Source organism: Anopheles ziemanni, chromosome 3 (assembly GCF_943734765.1).
Source record: "Anopheles ziemanni chromosome 3, idAnoZiCoDA_A2_x.2, whole genome shotgun sequence".
Taxonomy (NCBI): Eukaryota; Metazoa; Arthropoda; class Insecta; order Diptera; family Culicidae; genus Anopheles; species Anopheles ziemanni.
The window spans coordinates 15682752-15706323 of NC_080706.1; the positions used below are offsets into that span (position 1 = coordinate 15682752).

At 44.7% G+C, this 23572-nt stretch overlaps 1 protein-coding gene across 1 annotated transcript; it reads right to left on the minus strand.

Annotated features, from left to right (window-relative positions):
* Positions 1-21321: 21321 nt before the first annotated feature.
* LOC131284203 (platelet-derived growth factor receptor beta-like) lies at positions 21322-22807 on the minus strand. The gene is made up of 3 exons (XM_058313058.1): positions 22787-22807; positions 22036-22600; positions 21322-21974 (listed from the first exon to the last, which is right to left on the minus strand). Exons 1-3 carry the CDS (start codon positions 22805-22807, stop codon positions 21322-21324), a joined length of 1239 nt encoding a protein of 412 aa, XP_058169041.1.
* Between the last annotated feature and the right edge of the window lie 765 nt (positions 22808-23572).

Here is a 23572-nt window from a genome sequence, read left to right on the forward strand (position 1 = left end):
TACATCGCGAGTCGCCGGTCCAATGGAGAACGAAACACATAGTGACGCGGGTTCAGATGGAAGCGCGAGTGCAGCGTCGTCATTGCGCGCAAAACGAACCATCATCGATCGCGAACTAGAGCTGGCGCGGAAACGTCTCGCGCTGGAACGAGAAGCGTTCGAGATCAAAATCTCGCAAAGGGAGTTGGAGTTTGAGGAGCACCTCATCGCGCTCGAGAAAAGGATGGCCCAACGGGAACCGTCCAAACTCCAAACTGCTCCGGGAACGCGGCCAGCCGATTTCGCGATGGCGACGAGCGACCCGTCGAGCCACCACACTGCTCCGGGTGCGCGGCCAGCCGATTTCGCGATGGCGACGAGCGACCCGTCGAGCCACCACACTGCTCCGGGAACGCGGCCAGCCGATTTCGCGATGGCGACGAGCGACCCGTCGAGCCACCACACTGCTCCGGGAACGCGGCCATCCGATTTCGCGATGGCGCCGAGCGACCCGTCGAGCCACTGCACTGCCGCCGAATCCACGATGGCGCCAAGCGACCCGCCGAGCGTTCACCTCACTTCGGGTGAACAACCTGTCGCAAGTCATGGCGTGGCAGCATCAACGACCCCAGACCCCAGCGACCGAAGCTGGCCCCACGCACTGACGATCACGGATGATCGTTCGACCCGGTCGGGAAGCATCCAGGAACACCAATCGCAGGATTTTGCGCGATGGAGTCGATGTTCCGATAGTTTGGACTATCCCCGAGCCGAACGGAGGAAGCTCAGCATCGGAGACCGGCACGAAACGATAACGGGTACGGCAACGGAGAGCGGTGGGCCGTCGAGCACCGCACGCGAGACGCGTGAGAGCGCGATGGGGACGAGATCGACGAGCGATGGAGGCGCGATGGCGGATGGGTGCAACACGCATTGCGGAAATGCGGAAGTGGCCAGCGAGTGTCACAGCTTGGCACTTGCACACGGGCTGGAGTTTACCCACAACGCGGACAGGAAGGATGACCACGTCGCGACGAGCATCTCCTCCAGGAATAGCTGCACACCCCATCGCGAGCTAACCGTATGCAAGGGTCAGTTTGTTTACAGTCCACTAATCGTCACTGACACCCCGGAGATGAACGTAAACACGGGACACGAATACACCAACACCACTACCGCAGTCACCGATCGAGGACGCGTACTCGAGAACTCGAACCCGCACTTGCTCGGCTACGACACTGTATCGGTTGAAATGTATGACGCTGATGGACGAAAGGTCAACCCATCCGATCATTCCATTCAGGGGACATCATCGACTGACGATGATCGGCTGTTGAGGTTGGTCAGGGTTCCAGATCAATTGTGCCTGCAGTGGACGGGAGATGGAGTGAGACAGGACGTACACTCCGTTGGATTGAAGGAGAGTGTTTCGGGTGTGCTGTCATCAAAAAAGGCGCATGCACTGCCGAAAATCCTCACGGTGCAAAACGTCTCACGTCGCAGGCGATCCGTTTACGTTGAAGGTTCGGCGAAACACACAGCCGAGCGGATTTCGGACGTTGAAAACATTCTCCGCCTTCAAAAGGATCGCAACGGACCGGCGTACGAGGCGGTGGATCAGTTTCTCTTTCACCCGGAAGGATTGAGCGAGGCGATGAGCGCGTTGCGCGAGGAGTTTCAGCAGCTGAGGACAGTTACGACACTGTCCGTGAACTATCATCCGCGTGTCGGAATTGGGCCGGAGAACCCGCTGAGCGTGGAGCGAGACCAGACGGCAAAGCTGGAGTTCAACATCGACGCGAAGCCGAAGCCGAAGCAGGTGAAGTGGACGCGTAACGGGCGCTTTAGTTTGTCGCACCCGACGCACACGATCCACCGGATGTCGCTGCAGGACGCCGGCCACTACGCTTCCTCCGCCGACAACGGGCTGGGCAAGGAGGAGATCCCGGTGAACGTGTTCTACCAGTCGATCATGCAGATCGAGGCGAAGGTGAAGTCGGCCGAGGATAAGGAAACGGTGCAGATCAAGTGCAACCTGGCGGCCAACTCGCCGCCCGTGAAGATCGAGTGGCTGAAGGAGGGCGACACGCTGGTGCTACGCGACGTCCGTGCGGAGGATACGGGCATGTACGTGTGCCGGGGCATCAACATGATGAAGCCGTGCGAGGGCAAGTACAACGAGCTGGGCAACGGTGGGATGACGAGCGCGACGCTGGAGATCCACCAGCCGACCCAGTTTCTGGCTTACCTGCAGTCGAACATGATCAAGAAGGCGAGCGAGGTGGATTTCTTCGTGATGTGCGGTGCGAAGGGTAAGTCGGAGCCGTTGACCACCTGGTTGAATGATGTCGTGGAGATTACGCCCGAGCTGCGCCGGTACGAGGTGAAGACAAACCGGGAGAGGGGAGCCAACGGTACGGTGACGGTTCACAGCACGCTCATGTTCACCGGCAAGGCGCGCCCGAAGGAGAACTGGCTCATTTCAACTGATCGCGGCCAGTACACGTGCCTGTACGAAAACGCGGTCAACAAGGCGAATTCGATGATGCACCTGACGATCGAGCACGCACTGATCGTCCTGCACCATATCAAGGAGACGGCGGAGATACCGTGTAAGGTGCAGTCCTACCCGAAGCCGGAGTTTATGTGGCAGTTCGGCACGAGCCTGCTGAACAACGGTGGCCACTACAAGATCGTCACCAACTCGGACGGCAACGATGTGTACACGAGCATCCTGAAGATCAGCAACGTGCGCCACCAGGACTACGGCGAGTACCACTGCCGGGTGGCGAACACACTCAACAACATCCAGGTGCCGATCCGGCTGCAACCGAAGGTACCACCGGAGAATCCGACGAAGCTGAGGCCGGTGGAGTTGGGTTCGAACTTCGTGACGCTTGCGTGGAACCCGGGCTTCGATGGTGGGCTGGCAAACACCAAGTACTTGTGTCGTATCGCAAGATAGTGACCCCTAGTGGGCCACACTTTGGAGGGTGCTGGGAGCGGTTAGTACATTCCGTGAAGAACAAGCTTCAACGGATGAATCTCCCACGCACGCCGATGGACGAAGTTTTACTAACCACACTAAAAGAAAAGAAAATGTTATTAATTCTAGGCCGCTCACATGCGTACCACTGAACGACCTGGATGACTTACCGATTACGCCAAACCATTTTCCTTTAGGAAGTGCAGACGGGAGAAAACCGGCATCCGCTGTTGATAAGCCAAGACCTGCAAAGAAGGAAGATGAAATGGTTGCCGCAGATGGTTACTTACCTCGGGGCAGCTGGCAGAGAGACGACAAGACCATCGTGGCCAAGTATGGACGGGTTCGCCGGTAAACGAAACGCCGGTAGCAAAGAATTGCGGTGTCTACTAATCGACCGCCACGAAATTGCCGTTCTGGAAGTCGTGCCACATGGTTTTCTGGATGCCAGCCGACAGCAGGACGGACAGAGAGAGTGACAACACTTTGTTTTGTCACTGGCCGGGGGAATGTTGCGGCTAGAATGAGACCGCAACACCGTCGCTGTCAGCTGCACCAGCAGTCAATGTGACAGCGGCCGAGGCCCATGCAGCATCGATGGGGCTTAGGCCACGAAGGGGATAAAAGGGCTGCGCGAGCCACCATAAGGCCTCTTCGCGATAACGTTGGCGTGATAATTAGATCGGAATAAAGACACTAATTTGTGGTTTCTTCGATACCGAAAATTCCGACAAATTTTATTTCAATATCACTGCCAACATACTCATTAAGATGCACCCAAATGTTGACAGACGGCCATTGGACGAAAAAAATAAATAGATAAAGGAAGTATATAATAATGTTTTTGGAAGATTGTGTGAGGTTGAGCCGCTATTTAAAATATTAATTTTGATATATTTACCAATAATAAAATGCATCAAGGAGATTAATTAAATGTTTCTAAAAATGCGGTCAATAAATTTCTAGTGAACCTTGCAAAGAAACAATAACAACCTCTTGGAAATATTATGCCCACCAGTATTAAGGAAGTTATAACAAAATGAATGTCATTGTGGTGCATGTCCCTCAAGTCAGGTCCTAGTCAGGTACGAAGTTCATTTATTACTCAAAAAAATAACGAAAAGTGGGGAAAACTACCAATACCAATGAAGCGAAAACTTAAATCTTTCGAAATGAGTAGTACCCGCCATGTTCAAAGCGGAGCACGATAACATTGGAAAAGAATTAAACCTCAAAATCTCCCGCTAGGCAACAGGGACAAGAACGAGGAAGGATGAAGGGTGTCACACATAAAATAATCGAAAAAAAATAAATGATGGCAAACGAAGTCAAGCGAAGGGGAAAAGTTTTGGCCCCTGGCTTTACAACTCCATCTGACCTCGATTGGAAAGTAGGATTTTCTTCACTTTTATCTAAGAGAATATTCTTCAGCGAGTTTTAGCCGAGTGTTGTAGGTAAAGCCTCACTTGATCAAAAGGATTTTGATTTTTGTCTTTGTGCATCACTTTGTTGTGATTTTTGGCATTGTGTGTCTTTGTGGATCTTCTGTAGGTTTTGTTTTTCAAATAATATATAGAAAACACAATAAGTCTTAAAATCAAATTTAAATGTAAGCATGTAAAAAGTAAGCGTAAGCGTAGAAAAATTGCAAAATTGAAAAAAATGATTTTTGTAATATAGAAGCCAGAACATAAATGATTAATTAATCACTTCAAACTGATGTCAAAGCGAGCAAAACATCAATCAATTTACTTTGAATGCTATCTTTTATGGAACTTACATCGCGAGGATAATTTATTTTGTTTCTGATTAATGAGAATGTCACCATCTAGTACGATAGAAAGAACAATGCTGATTTATTTACCATTTCGAGCTCTACTAGATAAAGAACTTTATAATACAAATTAAAAGTTACTCGACAGTGATTATTTGCCAAAGAAATATGCATTTTGTCAAAATAACAACTTTTCAATAAGGTATAAATGTGTTCTGTATTGTGCTCCAGTGTTGCACTCTGTATTCTAGTTGAACGCAGAACGGAACAAGTGCTGACACAAAGCGCAAGTTATGCAATATCAATCGTTTTTATGGCGTGTGGCTAAATTTTCCTGATGATGATGATGCGCTTGCTGCGCGACTAGTACACGGAGTATGGTAGGAAAGTTTAATTGAAACCGATGCCATTACGGAGCAGCCTTGTGTACGTTTGCATTAAGTAAATTAAAATGCCATCAGTAGCGTGTGTGTTTGCAAACAGTAGTTTATGGCACGAGGGTACTCTCAAGAGTCTCGGCAAGTTGTGGCGAAAGGGACGAGCACTGGTTGCAACAATCCAAACCATTTTCGAAACTTAGAAATGGACGACTTTTGTTGGCTCGCTTTTCGTCATCCGGAAGAAAAGCACGTCCTACGTCGTGCACCAATAGCACGACGGAGTCATGTGCGAGTGCATTCTTAGCGTACCTTTGCGTGAGGGGAAAACCAGCGGATGGAAGGTCCGGCTACGGCGGACGAATCGTAACTAAATAATACAGTTTTATGCTTTTCTTCATAAAACTCTATGGCAACGATGTAATTCCATTCCGCAGCAACATTTCAATCCGGCAACTCTGGATCCTCGGCTCCGACGATGTGCTCTTTTAGAAAGAGTGAGATAACACGAGGAAGGGTTTGCCGTGTCGTGTCAAAAGGTGAGTAAAGGCCAGGGGAGGACACTGTATGCCCCTGCAGAATGCACCAGCACCATGGAATGCGCTACAGGAGTAAAATGCATCGTAACCCCACCCGAGCACGACTTTGGGAGGATTTCTTCTTGTTTGAATCCTCGCGCCAGCATGCAATCTTCTTTCTTGCCATTTTGTTGGTTTTGTTTGTGTGTGTGTGAATGCAACGGGTTCGTGCATGCATTGACAAGGAGAAAAATATTCGGGTCCATGCATCGATCTCCCCCGTGGACGCGTGTTTGCTACATTATATCCGTTTCCGACCGCCATTGCGCCGTTGGCGAGAAGAAAAACTATTTCAATTTCTGCGAAAAGCAATCAAAATCAACTTACATGCTGCTATTCATGCAATCTTCTCCTCGCTTGCATGCATGCGTTGGCCAAAGTATGATATCGTCAGATTCTGCTTTGGGGATGGTTCCGTACCGGAGGGGTGGGAAAGGGGTGGCGGAAGAAATCAGCTCAATGTAATCCAAAAATTCCAAATCTAACGCCATTACGCTGTAGTTTCATATCGGGTGGTTTTTTTTTAGTGTGTGCCTTCGTTGAACGTTTCTTCACTTGCCGAAAGAAAGGATCATCGAAGCGTCGCGCAGCATCCAACAGTAAGTAGGACTTCAAGATTTGAAAGCGTTTTTTTCTCTTCACCCATTTCCGGGAATATGTTTCATACTATCTCGTCTGCACCGTCGAACGCTGAAGAGTGCTTAATTTGTGTGTGTGTGTGTGGAAGTGTGCAGCTTCCGGGCGGCATGGCGAACGTCGTGATGTGGCAATGTTTTCACATTCTTCGAAAATTTGCATACGGCACGATGATGATGTGATTGGAAAACTATGGAAAAGCGGGTATCCTTCAGCCAGAACCGGCAGCTGTCAAGACATCGTTACAATGTGTGTTCCCCTCTCTTTTTGTTCACAGATAAAAATAGCTCCCTTTCTGTTATAAATGGTGGTTGATCGAGGAAAATTTTTTCCCAATGTTACTCGTTAGTTTGCGAAAAGGAATAACGATTTCTTCTGATTGCCCCTCTTTTAGTGATCGTCTGTAATTCCCTTACTTTTTTCGCGTCGAATTTTAATGATCTGCTCCGTAACGAAGTGGTGGAGTGAAATTCAACAGTTCAATTGCAATGATGGAAACGTGATTTACACTAACGATGCCTATGGGGAATTTATGCTAGGTATAACCACTCTTTTCTACATATGGTGTGTTCGGGTGCCTTTCACGAATTAATGAAACTTTTTAATAATTGGTTTCACGTTTCCTACATATTCTACGGTTGGATTTTTAAAAAGTGTATAGGGTTGAACGTATTGTTTATTTTAGAATAATAAAACATCTGTCAAAAGAATAAAAGGTAAGGCAATTTTATCCTTGCAAACCAGATTTTACCGTGTGCTATGAAAATAGAATACTTTCATTTGACCTTACGCTACAAAAGGTACGCTACTAATTAATAGTCAGAAATAGTCGGAAAAATGAGCCGTGTAGAAAATGAGAAAAACCACCTTTGTTGCAGGGAACCATTTGTGTTGCGGTGCTAATGCGATTGCATTCATTTGCGAATGGGACTATAGCACCGGTGAGGCAAAACAAAACAAAAAAAAAACACCTGCCATACTAGGGAAAATAAAAACAACCCCATTCAAGTAAGTGTGCAGCTTCACAACTGAACGTAAGCCGACCAACGGGGGGCTCGGGATTTTTTTGTATTTAACTTGCCTTTTAATCTGTATCATTTTCGCCCATTCTGGTTTTTCCTGCTGCAGCTGCATCTGAGAAGGCAAAATAAAAGCTGGTGGCGCAGTGCCTGGAAGTGCGGCTAAACTTTTCAAATTGTTCCACCGTGAAAGGCCGTTTATTTTCATTCGTTTCTGTGCAATTGGACATTAACGGTGGTTGAACAGCAATTAGAGTTCGTTTGCTTGCGCACGTTAATGTTGGTGCATTTCTAGGATGCAAGAATGCACTGTCTTCCACTTTGATACCTGGCAATGATTGGACAAATAGGCTTTTTAACGATGTGCATTCTACCCTTTTAAATTTAATGCTTATTCTACGAAACTACCACAACAACCGAGTAGATAAATGATCTTACGATCAGCAGCTTCTGGGATATTCAGGACAGTATGTTAAAATATTTTTCATACATGATCAATGTCAAAATATTGATTTACAGTATATCATAGATAGTATTATAAAATTATGTTTACAACTGAACCAAGTTTGTTTTTGTTTTCCGCAGCCTATTTCCACGAATTCGTAGTTGTAAAACCATTACAAATTGATGGAAAAATATTATTCCGCTGACCGTCTGTTGCTGAACCGGAAAATTAATCTCAAACCAATCAAACGAGTTCGTTGATGCACTCGTCCGTAAACTTGAATGACATAACCATTCGGCAAATCGGACCTGGTTCCTGGATTCGATTGTAAATGCAGGCGCAGCTAGCAGTAAAAGAAAGAACCACGTAAACAAGTAAAATTTAATTTATATGCAAATTAGCGTAGCAATTTAGAGCTGCACCGATTGCACTGATTTTTCATACTAAACGAGTCTCGAAAGTCAACCAAAATAAATAAATAAAATGAAGTGAATCGTTGGCATAAATTGACCTGTTTCGTTGCAACGAAATCCGAAGCATAATCGCTTTCCAGTCTTACGAGCAGAAGGAGGAGATGCAGGAAAAATATGAACTTTTATTACACGAGAGTGAAGGGTGAGTTAATAAAAGTTGTGTGTTTGATGATCCTTAAATATGCTCGCAGAAATGAATAGTAGACAAATTGAATGCTTGACATGAATAAATGTTTTTTTATAGTAGTCCTTAGAAAAGAAAATATGAAATTGATTTAACATGATTCTGGACTGTAATTATTCTACACATTTTTAGTTTTTACAGTTTAAAGAATAAATTAGTAAGAACACTTAGGAATAATTACTCGGTTTGACACTCTTTCCTACGTATTGAATCCATGTGCATGAGAATGCCTTATAAAATTGCAAATAAGTATCCCCTGGAGCGTGTGGCAAAGGGCTGATAGTCCGATAACTGTACTGTCATAACGTTAATGACAGTGGGCAATGTGTTTGATAATTACTGCAAAGGTCTCTTGACCCCAAAGCACGGAGTTTTCTCCCTAGGGGAACAGTGTGCTGGGTTGGCTGGCAGCAAAGGGATTGTTAATGTTGTTACAGAATTATCAGACTGTTGTACTACGGAAGGTCCTGACGGTGCATCTCGCAACGCTAACGGTGCGATGAGGCTAAAATAAAACTTTTACTACACTCGTTTTGTGTCCGTACACGGCACATGGTCGGTTCCGTTCCGTTTGCCGGGTAAGGGTTCTATTGTTTTATCAGAGCCCATCGTCCAAAGTGAGGTGGCGCAAGAAGCGGTGAAAGAAAATAGAAAACCACCCAGCAGTGAAAGGAACCGAGTAGTCGAATCCCGTCCCGAAATACAATTCAATGAAACGGGGTTTTCGGCGGTACGAAATGGCATTAGTGTTGGGTGACCCGTTAAATTAGATATTTCCACAAGAAACCACTCGCCCGAGGGTCCCTTTTTCCTTCCAATTACCGCCGGGAAATGGTTTCCGGTGGCCCAAAGTACGATTACGATATGTTGACACCATTTTACGGAATAGTTATCCGTGAAAATGCCGTTACCGGGTTTGGAAGGGTGATGCGCCGGGAGAGTGAAAAGTTTTTTTCTGTCACCACCGACCTTCCGTCTACTTCGTCCACTTGCCACCCCTTGTTCTAGATAGTAGCCGGTCTAAAGGAAATCCGCATCAAGGTGAAAAGCCAAACTCGAAGCGGAATAGACGAATAGTCCCGGGAGAAGAGAACGTTCGGAAGTTCAACGGTAGTTTTCGTTGTGCCAGTGTGTTTGGGAATCGAAATCCACCGAAAAGCTTGTGGTTAACCTCAAAAGTTTTACACCGAACTTTGTCCCGAGTCCGGGCGTGAGACAATCCTTGCTGCGACTGTTGCAACGGGCAACCAGGAACGGAAGTCCGTTTTCCCCTTCGATTGCTGCAGATTCAGATCAGATTTTCGTTGGCCATCGGAGCGGATGCTTTTCTCGTTCATTAGACAAACTCCGATTGGTTTGCGCTTTCGCCGGTTCAGGGAGGCGGGAGAATCTTCCCTCTTGCCAACACGGGGTTTCCACACGATGGTTGCTCGTGTCGGAGCATTTTCCGGTGCTTAATTACACCCCAGAAACCGCAAACCAGTGCAGCCGGTTGCATCTATTCATATTTGCCCAGCGTTTCGGCGTTCGATTCGGTGTTTGGCTCGCAGCTGCAGCGTGTACCGAACGCATTGGTGTTCGTGGCAAGCTGTTCGAACGGTGCTTTTATTTGTCGGCCCTCCTTAACCTCAAATTAATGAACACCAGTGCGTTTAGAGGGGGTTGATTTTTCCCTTGTGTTGGGAATCTGAGTGTCTGAGGTCGAAATGAACGTTAGATAACGATCCACTTTCGGTGGCCAGGGAACTTTGGGAAAGCTTGCGCCGAAAGCGAAGAACAAATTACCACCTAGTCCACCTAGGAATGGGCTTTTCCGAAGCGTTAAAGTGCTAAGTGAACGTAGGACAATGAATAGCCAGTAATTACGTTCTGCCTACTAAATGAGCAAAGATTGTTTTCCAGACATACGGTACGAAGATGTGTGAACAATTTAGCAAAGTTTGCGCAATGGAATCTTATAAACCTTGAACTCAATTGACTTCCAAATGCTATTTAGGACTTGGAAAATATTTAATTGCTTTCGTTTTAACAATTGCTTCTTTGTACTCCAATGGGAAAAGTAGTATCAAAACGAAGCTATATCTTGAACAAATCGGTCCAAGCGTGTTTAGTGTGAAATAATTAACGTAAAAGTTGACCTCAATGGGGACAATTTTTGAAACACCTACGATAACGTTCAGATATTATCATACATGATGCATGGAAAAAATGTGTGTTTATTGCCGACTGGCATAACATTACTCCAAAAGCCCACACGTAATTTCTGGGCCTATATTTTATGACACTCGCTTCAGGTTCAGGTGTATCGTTAAGGTGCTCAGACATAAATAGCACATGTACCTCCCATGCATACAGGAGCTCCTACGTACTTTCCCTCCCTCGGTGGCGTGTGATGGTTTAGTCAAATTTAATGTCCTATCTCCCACTCTTCATGCTTTTAACATTCCTTCCATAGGGTACTTTGCAAAATTGTTTTTGATGAACGCTCTAAACGGTAAATTATTGTGCTTCTTCACAGCACCAAACACCAGTATCCTTTAGCGTAGCCAATGTGACGCAAATAATTGAACGTAACAGGTTTACATCCTGCCAACGCTACAAATGGCTCAATTTGTCGAGAGCAGGTCCCTTCTACATCGCCTGTTGCAGGAAAGGGCTCCCGTTAGAAACAACCTGCTTAATTTGATGCGTTTGCAAACAGCTTTGGTTGGCAAAAGAGATCGAAAGAAGCAAAATAAAATCCAGACCGAAATATTTCAAACGAGCTTGCTCAGCTGCGGTGAACGACCTCCGGAAGTACGTCGTTTTGCGCATCCGGAAGGAAACGAGGTATTACGCCTAGGGAAATACATTTTTATTTTATGCATAATGCGCTACCGACGAGAAAACCTCGATTCCCTAGCCGGAGGCTATGAAAGCTCTTTTGGGGGCCATCGGTATAAGGTTACCATTATGAAGATGGCGATAAACTTGTGATACGTTTAATTTTGCTGTCATTTTTAAGGTGAGAAGGTGTAAACAAAATGTCGTTCAATCTGAGGCAGACAAACTCTTTAAAATGTTTCACAGTTTTGTTGTTAACAATTTTTACCATAAATTACTTCATTATATTCTCTGTTTCCACAAGTTGATAAAAATATAACCGTGTTATCCTGTGTTGTGCTAATGTGTGTTTTTTTTTTTATTATTTTCCGTTATCTCTTGACCACCGCCAATTTGCCTTCCAAATTGCTCGATTCCGGCCAGGATGTCTTATCAGTTTGGTTGCGTAAATCAAGACGGCTTGTTGTTGTTTCCTTTTTCATTTCCTACATGTCAGTGCCCTTTGGCGCGATGTCCTAGCAAACCGAAGACAAACGGTGCCTGCCTTGGACATTTCAATCAGTCGCCAACTCAGGACAACAAAACCCGCACACATCGGGTGGTGCTTTCCTCTTTTGTGTCGTGGTTATTCTTCGCATAGGGATAGAACAATGGGGGAGAAAGGAAAGAAATAAAGTCAAACCCAGACCAACGCCTGTAGATGATGGCGATAAGCGCCAAACGGGAGCTCGCGTCCACCAACTGGGGTGGTTGGAGTGTTTTGTTTTTGTTTATTACTGTGGGACGATTGGGTCACCAGTCGGGTCGAAAATCTTGTCTCCATCAGGGTACGACATCAATCGTTCCGTTGGTATTTGTGCAGTGGACAGGATGTAGATTGCTTATTCGAAGACAAAACGATATGGCGCAATATTACCCTATTCCAGAGTAGCCTCAAAAAACTGTTTTACTCTCTACACCGCAACATTTGCATAAGAATAATCGAAGGAAGCTTATCGGGCAAGAAACCACTTAATTCTCCTGGCGATTGTCGACGAAAAGTTCACCACAGGTAAAACACTGTCACCCACCCCTTGGTCCGGTTCACTAGAAGAGTAGTCAGGTTCTTGTAAGTCCTCACGACGTTCCTAAGAAATGTCTCCGTTTGGAGTACCTCCGACGAAGAATAATAAAACTGATCGTGGAATGAGAACCGTCCTTTGTTTTTTTGGGAAAAACGAAACCACCTCATGATGGCCGCTTACGTCCAAAGGCTGTGGAGTCCTGAGCGATGATGGAAGGACAGGGCACGAAAGGGATATTACCTGAACTCAAACCGTCCTGGCACGAACTCGCTTATCGACGGGCTTGACCCGCTGGCCGTTGGATGGACCAACTTGTCGGTGGATTGCTTGCCGGTGGTTTAATTTTCTCGTCTTATCTGCACAAGTCCGGGCCCGCACCGGTGCGTGTACGGTGTTGTCCTGCTGGTTCCGATGAAATCTGCTCCGACGTTCCAGTTCCGGCACCGGAGCCATCTTCCGAGCAGCACGTTGCGTTGCCGTCGGTCATTATCAAGCGGATGCCATTGGCCGGGGCCGGGGTTTGTTATCCTTGCCGTCCTCGTTGTCGTCGTTAGCTGAAGACGACACCGGAGCGTACCGGTTTTTGGCAAAGGACAAATGGCCAGTCCGGAGAGGTGATTCTGTCCGATGAATCCGGTAACGACTCGAGGTGAGGCGTTCACGAGCGCATCCCAAATTAGGCCGACAGTTTATCGGACTGTTTTTGTAGCCGCCCACTTCCGTTGACGAGAAATGGTTCCTTTCGGGATGGTTGATCTACTTTGGAGCAGTGGAGTACAGGTTAGGTCATTGCTAGGCAAAGGTGCAGGTACTTCTGTGATGCAATGAATATACCGTGTGGGGTTTTGGGAAGCTGTGCTTGCAATATTTTTAGGCCTTTTCCATCAGTACCATATGGTGAGGATCTTCAAATAGAGCTATGTAAAATGTATTTAAGATTTGGAGTTTCTTAATTACCCTTTATTCTTTAGTTATACATTTCACACTTTGGTTAAACATGTTGAATCTATCCTTTTATAGAGCTATGATCTTTAGGCCTGTTCTTATTTACTTTTCCACCTCACATGTATATCAGTTCTATTTCAACGTTTAACATTTTAAAACGATTAGAACCTTACACTTTCTCAAAGATACTTGCTCTTTTCTTTAGAAACTTTTAACCATACGTATGCAACAAAATTACTCCACTGTGGTTTTTCCCAAATCGACACGGCACCAACCGAAACCACATTTTCCTATTCAAACACGTTAAAAATACATTTCGTCGTCACCTCCCTGGCCCCCTCCTGGTTCGCACCCGGTGTTTGTGTGTTGGTGTGGATTTAAAACATCCTCTTGCCCCAGGAAATGTTGTTGGCCTGGTAGGAAAAAAGCCGCTTGTTTGCTGGCACGACTGGGACCCCAAAAGGGCTACCGTAGGAGTATAATGAAGAAATCCTGCGAGCTTCTGCAGGTGTACCAAGGACGAGTTCCTTTTTCTGTACCAACACTTTCCCCCGACGGTGGTCGGTTTTGTTTTACTTTTTTTTTGCTGGTTTTTCCGGCCATCGTTGGAGATGGAAAGCGTCAAAACCCGAGCCCGTTCGAGTGTGGTCGGGCGAACGTGGTCGAGAACCACCGACCGCCACCCACAAGAGGAGTCGTCTCGTTGTTCCTGGAAGCATTATGCAACTGGAGCTTGTCTCGAACGTTGGCGGCTGGTTGGTAGACGGACTATCTTGCCCTCAATTAAACGGTAGCTTCTTCCCCTGAACCTTACCTTCTCTTCGTCCTGGCTTCTAGTTCTGGCGAAGCATTTAGCGCTACTGAATCCCTTGACCCGGCTTTAGGCCCAGCAGAACACAGTTCGGTTTTTTCCTCAAACACTTCCATCATTTATTCAGTGAGCAGCTCGTACTTTCCATTCAGGTTCTTCTAGCTCCCGCTATCGCTCCAACCATCGCCAACGCATGGGGCCCCTTTTCGGTATCTTTCATTTTCGTGCCACCTGCATGCCTCGAAAGACAGCCTTTTACCACGAGCGTTCCGGGATGAAGCGCTGCAAACCGCATCGGACAGAACCGCTGACAGCCGTAGAAAACCCATGGGCGCCCGGCGAAGATATTTCGCTCCACTTGCTCCGCTTTGGCCATGACCGGGAACTGGGGCCGCAACCCTGTCACATAATTCTTTCGTACGTCCACGTCTACGTATCGTACGCTCACGTTCGCTTCGCTCCGCCAAGTCGGGCTCCTGTCCGTGGTTGATGCATTGATTTGCTGAAGTCTGGAACTATTTTACACTCCCGGTCCGGCAGTGTTCTTGCGTCAGTGCTGAAGGATTACGCTTTTTGTGCTTGGGATAAGCTTCTTGCCCATAGATTCAGGGTGCAGAGTGTATCTCAAAGTTGCACTATGGGTGGATCGAATCAAATTTGAAGTATTTATTTCTAAATTATATTTTTAATAAAATGGCAATTTAATATTGGATCACTTGTCAGATTCACTATGATTCTTTTACACTCCTTTCCAATTGATTCGGATGAGCATGTTTTGAAACACGTTGAACTGCGCATTAAATGTTGTGTCTTTTGTTATCATAAAGGGCACCTGGGAAAGATCTTCCACGAAACGGTGACCACTTTTCCCATAGACAATCCTTGAAGCACGAATGAGCTTTCGGTGCAACGCGCGACAATTCGATTGACGCTAACGAAGAGAGCTTCCCGATTTGGCAACACCGTCTCTCGTTCGAATGCTTTGTGCGGTACGAAATTGTTCCGATCGAACGGGAACGGAATAGCTGATTGACTTTCGATACATTGCACATAGTGATGCCCCTGTCGCTTGCGGAAAAGAAAGAACCCTTCCTTTCGACATCGATCAACTATTCCGCCGGCCAATTCCAAGTGGCCGGTTGACGATTCGGCGGACTTTGCTATTTGCCTGATAAAGTCCCAAACACGTAGCCGACGATTGGCGAACGATTGGCGAACGTGTCGGGCGAGGGCCTTCTTGCGCCGTGGATGATCGGGTACCTTCGTCGAATGCTATTATTGCAGCGCCCGGCAAAGATTGGTCTGGATATTCGACTCCAGTCCCCGTGTGAAACATCGCAGCATTCCCTTGGCCTTCTTGGAAGGGTAGACATAATCATGGATTTTCACCGGACATCGAAACCGTCTATTTGAAGCTGATGAAGTGTTAAAAGCGTTTCCCGAGTGCACGTCCTGCCGAGGTCGGAGGTTGGCAGCTATTACCGTCGCTAGATCGACTTGCCAAGGAAAGTGGATTAGCACTCTCGAAAGGTGCCGTTTGTGAACGTCGCTAGTGGAAACATTAAGGAGCGAAGATTCACATTATCGATAAGGGTTCGTTTTGATGCATGAAAGCTTGTTTTTGTTGTGTTTATCGACAGTATGGTTGTCATTCATTTGTTTTATCAAGTGTCTTGGTTAAGAACATGTGTAAATTAAAAAGTAGATAATACTAGACCACTTGATTATATCGATTAGAAATCCTTGTCCAATCCAAATTGAAAGAATCCGCTTGAACCGGCTTGTCTTTACATTGCAAATCTGTCACTTCTCGAAAAGAAGTTGATAACACCTTCCAAATCGCTTTTCATCCTTTTGTGGCCCTTATCTTTCGCGTTGCTCAAAACTGCTTAGCACGAATTTTCTTCACCAAAGCGAACGGACACGAGGGCCAATTTGAACTCCTCATTAGATGGTGGTGTATAACAATCCGAAAAAGAGGGAATATATTTTCCGCGAAAACGAAGCCGAGCTCAAATCAGGACCGGGCGGCAAGCCGAACAACCACTGCAGCAAGCTGCATTACGGGGTAATTGCAGTTTGCACTTATCGTCAATGTAGGGCGCGATTCGACATATGATGATGCGGGATGAGAAAAAAAAAGTAAGCGAGAGTTTGCCAGCGATGTTCGACGAAAAAGATCGGGGCCACTGGTGGATGATGATGATGACGAAGACGGTGATGGTGATGTGCGCACTTGCGCACCGTATTGCACCACGGGGGAGGTTTGTTTTTTTGCCACCTCTCGCATGCACCTGCACCAAAGGCACGAGATCACAACCGTTCAACATTTTAAATTGAATGAATTGCCATTTCATAGCGCCGTGAGTGAGGATTGGAACGTAAAGGATGCTGGCCGTACGATGGTAGATCGTAAAAGTAGGTAAATTGTCGGAGGGATGCGATATGCGAAAAGGATTTCGGGGAGATGTTTTGTGGTTTGCATGTTCTCATGCATGTTTTATTGCGAATGGTGTATGGAAATTGGAAAACTGTTCTTATTGCAATCAATCAAACCTCGTGTGGTCGCTTTGGAGAAACACGTCAGTTTTCATGGTTACTCATATTTTTCAATATCGTTGTTTTCTATATACACCAAATGTGTTCCTTTGGCCAATGTCATATATTTTATTTTGAATTTAAATCTTATCGAACAATTTCTAAATGTTTGTTGGTATGTCAAACCTTCCAGAAATGATGTTCACTGGGAAAAGGAAAGCTCAAACCTTCCCAATGATGTTCACGTGGGAAAGGATTGCTCAACGATTTCATCACCCTTCCAGGATCAGTAAAGGTATCTTAAAAAGCAACCTTCCTTAGTTTGCCTAGTATCGCGTGCAAAATACTCCAATGTTTTCCTAGTGGAGTACTTTTCAAGAGACAAATTGTTTTGCGTCCCCCATTTCTTTCGCCTGCGAATCACTATGGAACCATACCATCAATCATCGTATCACCCGTTGCACGAAAAATCAACACCCATCAAATCAAGCTGTACACCACACATTCAGTTGCCACCGGGTAGATGAAGTTGCATAGAAAGATACTCCAAATCCAACGTATACAAGGCGCAAGAAGTGGTACAAAAAACGGTAAGTTTGTTTTAGCACAGGTGCATAATGCAACTGACGGTGCACCTGCCGACGGTTGTACAACATACTCCAATTTTCATGCAAGGGAAGGTGTTTGGTTTCTTCTATCCCCTCCACACGCTTTCAATCTAACAACTCCGGTGGCGTGTGGAAAATTTCGAAAACACACAACATCGTATCTATTCACAAAAGTAAACACTTTTCCCGAGCCACGCTTTGGCTTGTCAAAAGAAAGCAATGCACCCGTTTGCCGTCAAAAAAGGGAGGTTTACGGATCGTGGTTGGTGCTGTTTGTAGGAGTTGCTTTCTTTTCGTTTTCCACCCGCACTGTTTTGGAAAGCTGACAGATTTAATGATGCTTCAAATTGTACTTCTTTCTGTTCGCTTCCCCCTGCCTTAGGACGAGATGCTTCGAAAAACGATGGTTAGTGACAAATGATGCATCTTATCGTGCAAAACGAATGGTGCTGGTGATACGATCATTCGTTCGTTCGGTGGGTATTTTTTAGCTTTTGTTTGTTTTCATTTGAGCATTTTTGAAAGGAGTACAGTCGATGGTTTTCCACGTCGATTCCGATGGATCAAGAAATAGTTGCTCCTTCCGTCCGAACAGAGCAGATGACAAATTGTGACACGTTTTGTAGATTTTCACGACTCGATTTGGAAACGACAAAAGCAGTCGCAAACGGTAGATGCCAACCAAAAGTGGTAAACGTTGCTGGTGGATTCGTTTACTTGATGATTCCGAACGAGTTTCATGTCGTACCGTTTACTTTCCGACTTCTTCCGTGATGGATTTTCTGTAATATATACATCTTTCACAAGAAGAATGTTGTATTCTCATTTGGAATGTTTGAAATGTAACCTAGTGCACTATTAGTAAGTGCAGGAGTAAAATTGAGCGCTGTGTATGAGAGTGTTTAAAATAGATTAACATCAAAATGCACTACGATGATAATAGCTGATAATGGATATGGGGGTTCCATTTATCACTTGTTATCTAGGGATTTAAATGATACACTGCTACTTAGCAATTCACTTGGTGGAACAGCGCGAGGATAGTGATGAAACGTAATGCATCATTACAACGGTGGTCCCTTTTCCTATTTGCAATTTTATAGGCGAATCAACATTAACTCAGACATTTTTACTAAGTATGGTTGGTTCTATGTAATACAGTTTCTATGTTTCATAGTTTACTTGTTGTTTTCAAACGTTTTATTAACTTTTTATAAATATTTTATTATATTTGACATATTTGAATACATGATTGCTCGCAAGTACAAGACCCGTATTTTACGTTCCGCATTGAGTCATACGCCTACACCATCAACTTAGAGTTAATAATAAAAACATTAAGCCAATAATATGAGCAAAGGAGAGACTGATCATCTTTCTGGAAGATAGACGGTGCTGTAAAATTGGATTAGCTTTTATCCCTCATTCCGTTCTCTAAACCAACGGAAGCACGTACATAAAATCTTACGTAACGGAAGCAAGAGATGGTTCCATTAGTTTCGAATACTAAATGCCACCCGCTCGATGAGTAAAGAAAAGTGAATAAAAAATTCAATAAATTCATCAGTTTATCGGTTTTCCGACGGCTCGGGATGATTGTTGAACGGAACGAAGAATCGGCAGTAGTCGAGCCAGTGTAGACGTATAAGGCACACGAAAGGATGCAATCGAACCAGATTCATACTGTGGCAGAAGAGTGGTAAATTGATTATATAAATTGTTAGATTGAAAAATCCACTCTGGCGAAACTGTATTCTGACGAATGATGTTGATGTGAGCGATGGTGAGTGAGATTGCACTACGATCGATTGAAAGAACAATTCGAATCAGTTGACACTTTCAAATTTATCCGGATAAATGACAATTTGCTCTTTCACGGAAGCTAACTATATCCGGTGGTAAACTATTTATTAAACATGTTAAGGTAAAAGCTTTACAATTTAAATTCCAATCAATTTCAATCACTATAAATGGTAATCTTGTGACATCTATTCTGTGTTATACACACTTTTTTACTTTACCGGGTCGTGCCAGGAAGTCAGTCTAACGTAATTTTAAATCTTTCGTGTTTTCTTTTAACTCGAGACCAATCAAATGGTATGTAACACTTCAACATTTTAAGGCGTTGGGATGAAAATCTGGCTAAATAGCATGGAGCCGAATAATAAAAGGATTCAGTCTAAAGAAAATATGCGAGTTGAGAAAAATAAGCACAAAACCATCCACTATCTAATGGAAAAGAATGTGAGAACCATCTTCAGGCTCAACGAAAACAGAACCAATCACATGTCGAGGAACAGCTGGCTTTCCATGAAGTCACCATTATCATCATTACTACAGAGTGAACTTGCAGAAGAAAACAACGGCAAACAACAAACAAGTAAACAGACAGAGGAAAGGCAAAAGGAAAATACCATCGTCCAAGCACGTCCACCATAAAACGACGCAACAAACGAGCAGTGTTAGTGTATTAAAAGAAATTCTTGTTTATGTGTTTCGCTCATGATCCCATGCGTGTCCTTCGCAGCCAATTCGTGGGTGCCGGGGAAAAGTTTCCTAATTTTCCAGACTACCTATACCTTCTGGTGACGCTTTACAACCGAGTGGGCTTTGTTCGTCCGTTTCATTTGTTGACCGATCGTAAAATAGGGTAACGGAAGGAAATGGGTGGCAATGAAAATGCCAACATTCACATGAGGATGGTCAAAGTAGTCTGAAAGGGTCGCATTCGTCTTCACGGACGGTCTTTTCAGCTTGTGGTAGGCGATTTTTTGCACCGGAAGGGGGGTTCTTTAAGCAATGGTACTACCGATACATAAAGGCTTCGTTGCGAGAAGAAAGATTTCCCTAAAACAAATTCTTATACAAAAGTATATGAAATAAATGTCTCATCCTTGCACTTAATTTTTACTAGAATAGAAAAATGCCGATATACCTTTTTTGGATTGCACCAAACAACGCTCATCAGTGAGCTCATGAAATTCGATTTTAATTGAGCATAATCAGCAAAACTATTTACTATCGGTTGACCCCACACAACGACCATCTCAGGGATCGTTCTCAAGGTAGTAAATCAATTTTTAAACCTCATTTTCTTCGTCATTATCACCGACCAAACGACATCGAGGAGGGATGAAAGAATTGGTAAGAACGGGTGAAAAGTAATTGTCATCTCATTGTCGGAAAATTGGAAAACAATTTCTTCCCTCATCGAGTGCCATTGATGGTCTCGTTGTTCGGAATTATGGGCTCCTTCAGCAAACAGGAATCGATGCAGACAGAGTCAGTTCGACCCGTTTGGTCATAAAATCTTCCGTTTCAGTGGCATTTTCGCTACAACACAGGCCGGTGCTAGTGCTTCCGCAGCACCAACCGTTGGAACGACTTTATGAGCCAACTTTTAAGATGCTGTAAACGTTCGAATTTACGACTACGACAGAAAAGTTATTGCTTCGCCATCGGAATAGGAAGTCTCGGTGTTGGTATTTGGTCGGTTTGGTGTATTTTCTAGAATCCATCGGGGGAAGGAAACGTTAAATGTTCGAAGGTGTTTGCTAATTTCTAAACTACAAGAACAGAATCACTGATTGATAGCAATTTCATGGGGGTAAACAGATAAAGCCAACACTTCAAATCAATTTTTGTTGATAACGTTGCTTTTATAAAACGTTAGTTTGTTTCTGTCTGAGTTTAATGATAATCTTTAGATTCAGGTCAAAATTATTGGAAAATAAGCAAAAGACATAGAAACAATAAGAAAACTCTCATTGAAAAAATAATGTAAACCATTATGTAACAAGAGTAGTTTTTCAGGGTTTATGATTCTACATGTTAGTAATATTAAGCTAGTTTAAGTTATAATAATCGATTACAATATGATGAATAATTAATAAAAATTGAAAAAAAAAACTTGTTTAGAAGCGGTGCAGTCGCTGTTGTTTGGGGCACTCTTATCTTGATTCTACACTCTTCGTAGCGCTCTCTCGTTTTTGCTTCCAGCGATAGTTTGCTTGCTCGTACGGATGATTCATCACGATTAAATGCTGTTGGTGGCAGTTGAAAACAAAAAACTTATCATCATTCAGCTGGTACGAAAATAGAACTGACCATTGATAAAACATACGCTTTGCAGCTCCAATGGCAGCATCGAGTTCAGGTGCACGGCCAGCTCGTCGAACGTTGGTGTCATCGCCGGGCTCCGCTCCCAGCACTGCTTAATAATCCCGTACATTTCTTCGTTGGCGTGAGCCGGTTTTTCGCTCATGTAATAGTTCTCCGTCGATTCCAAGGCTGGCGGTGCCCCAAGGGTAAACAAGTCCCACAGATACACCCCGAACGCCCAAATATCGGAGCTAACACTGAACGTCTGCTCTGCATCACGCTCCAGGCTCAGCATGTTGATGTCTGCCGACGTTGGCCGAGAGAAGTCGATCGCGTGGCGAACTTTGCGAGCCAGTGTAAAATCACTGATCTTTACCACATTTCCATCATGTAATAGCACATGGCGAGTCGAAAGGTCCCCGTGAACGATGCTAAGTGATGCCAGGTGGGCCATCCCGTTGGCAACCTGAGCGGCCCAGCTTACCAGATCGATTGTTTTAAACACATTTCTCACCGACCTTACCCAAGGATGTTGAAGATCCTCCCAGCAATCGACGAATTTATTCCTGTACTTGTTCAGATACTGATGCAGGCTACCATGGCGGCAGTATTCCAGGACGATCAGGAACTCATCTGAAATGAAACCGTATCAGTAACACACCACATCTACTAGTCTTAAATAAACCACCCATACTATTAGTTATTCCTTGGGTAACCACTCCTAAGAAGTTCACCAAGTTCAGATGTTGTCCCATTTGAAACATAACGTGCGCCTCAGAAATCATTGCTTGCAGATCGACTTCACTTGCGGTTGCTTTAAGCTTTTTGACTGCCACTTCCGTTAGGCGGTCGTTGCAAAGGATGTTCCTAGCCTTCGCCAGCAGGATCTCTCCAAACGTGCCTTCAGCTATTTTCTTACCCATGATAATGTTTTTCATGGGATACTCGAATTCCGGCGGCACGCTGAAGATCTCGTTATTGTGTAGATCGTGCATTTCGACCCACTGTGGTTCGCTTGTTTTCCTGCAGCTCAGGGCTACAAACCACACGATGAATGTGAATATTAAGGCACCCGAAATGCCGTACATCGACACATGGACGAGCTGGATGTATTCTGGTGCGCTGTAAGGATTGATGACAGCATATGCTTTTATTGTGGTAGATCCTTCCGAGTTGTTTGCAGTGCATTGGATGATACTAGAACTCGCCAGGAATGTTGTTGCAGCTTCCACCTTCACTGAGTCGTTCGCAAAAATTGTCTGTAGGCAGATGAAAACATGGGAAATTAGATCAATTAGCATCAATATGCACTTGGATCGATTAAATGAGTCCTACCTGAGCAGTTACGAGCTGTATGCTTGCATTTTGCTTCAAGCAGTTCTCCCAATTACGATCCGCACAGGGTGTGTAGGAAAATGTAAAAGTTGGCGCAGGGTACGCCATACCTCGGCACCAAAGTGCGACATTTTTGTCATTTCTAGCAGTGACATTTTGCATCGTTAGAATAGGTTTGCCTGAGAAACAAAACAAATGGTAGTTTCCTAAAAATTTGGAGGAGTTTGTGGAAGCGGTTACGTACCGTGGATCAAGATATCAAGATGGTATTCTACTGATCCATAAAGTGAGTGAACAGAAATACGAAATCCTTCACTTTGCTTCATTTTAGGTTCCGGAACAAAGTAGGACCTCTCAGTGTAACCTATGTCGTTTCGGTATGTAGTGTTTGGTTTGTGACAGTCATCGTGTTTAATGCCAAAATATTCACAGAATGCAATGTTTGTCTTTGAATTGAAAGTAATCGATACGCCGCTTTTGGAATTAAACAAAAATGCCAAAGAAAATTTTAATCCAATGCCTGGCTCATTTTTCACATTCAAATAGCCTTGAGATGAATTGGTCGATATTATTTGTCGCGGATGATTAGCGTAAATCACAAACACAGCTGTTGTTGCACATATCTCGGTGTTATTCTGCATACAACAGCGATATAAGCCACTGTCATTTGGAGAAACTCGTATTCTCTCGAACGTGGTTTCGTTTACCTTACAGGATGCGCAATGGGACCAAACTGGCTTAGCGATACTAAAAGAGTATTGCCAAATAATCGAAGAAGCGTTCATGCGGCTCTTTTCGTTTCGTGTGCCCAAGCACTGAAGGTTGATGTTACTATTCTCTGGCACAATTCTCGTTCCTGAGATGCGTATTGTGTTTTCCAAACCACCACATGCTGT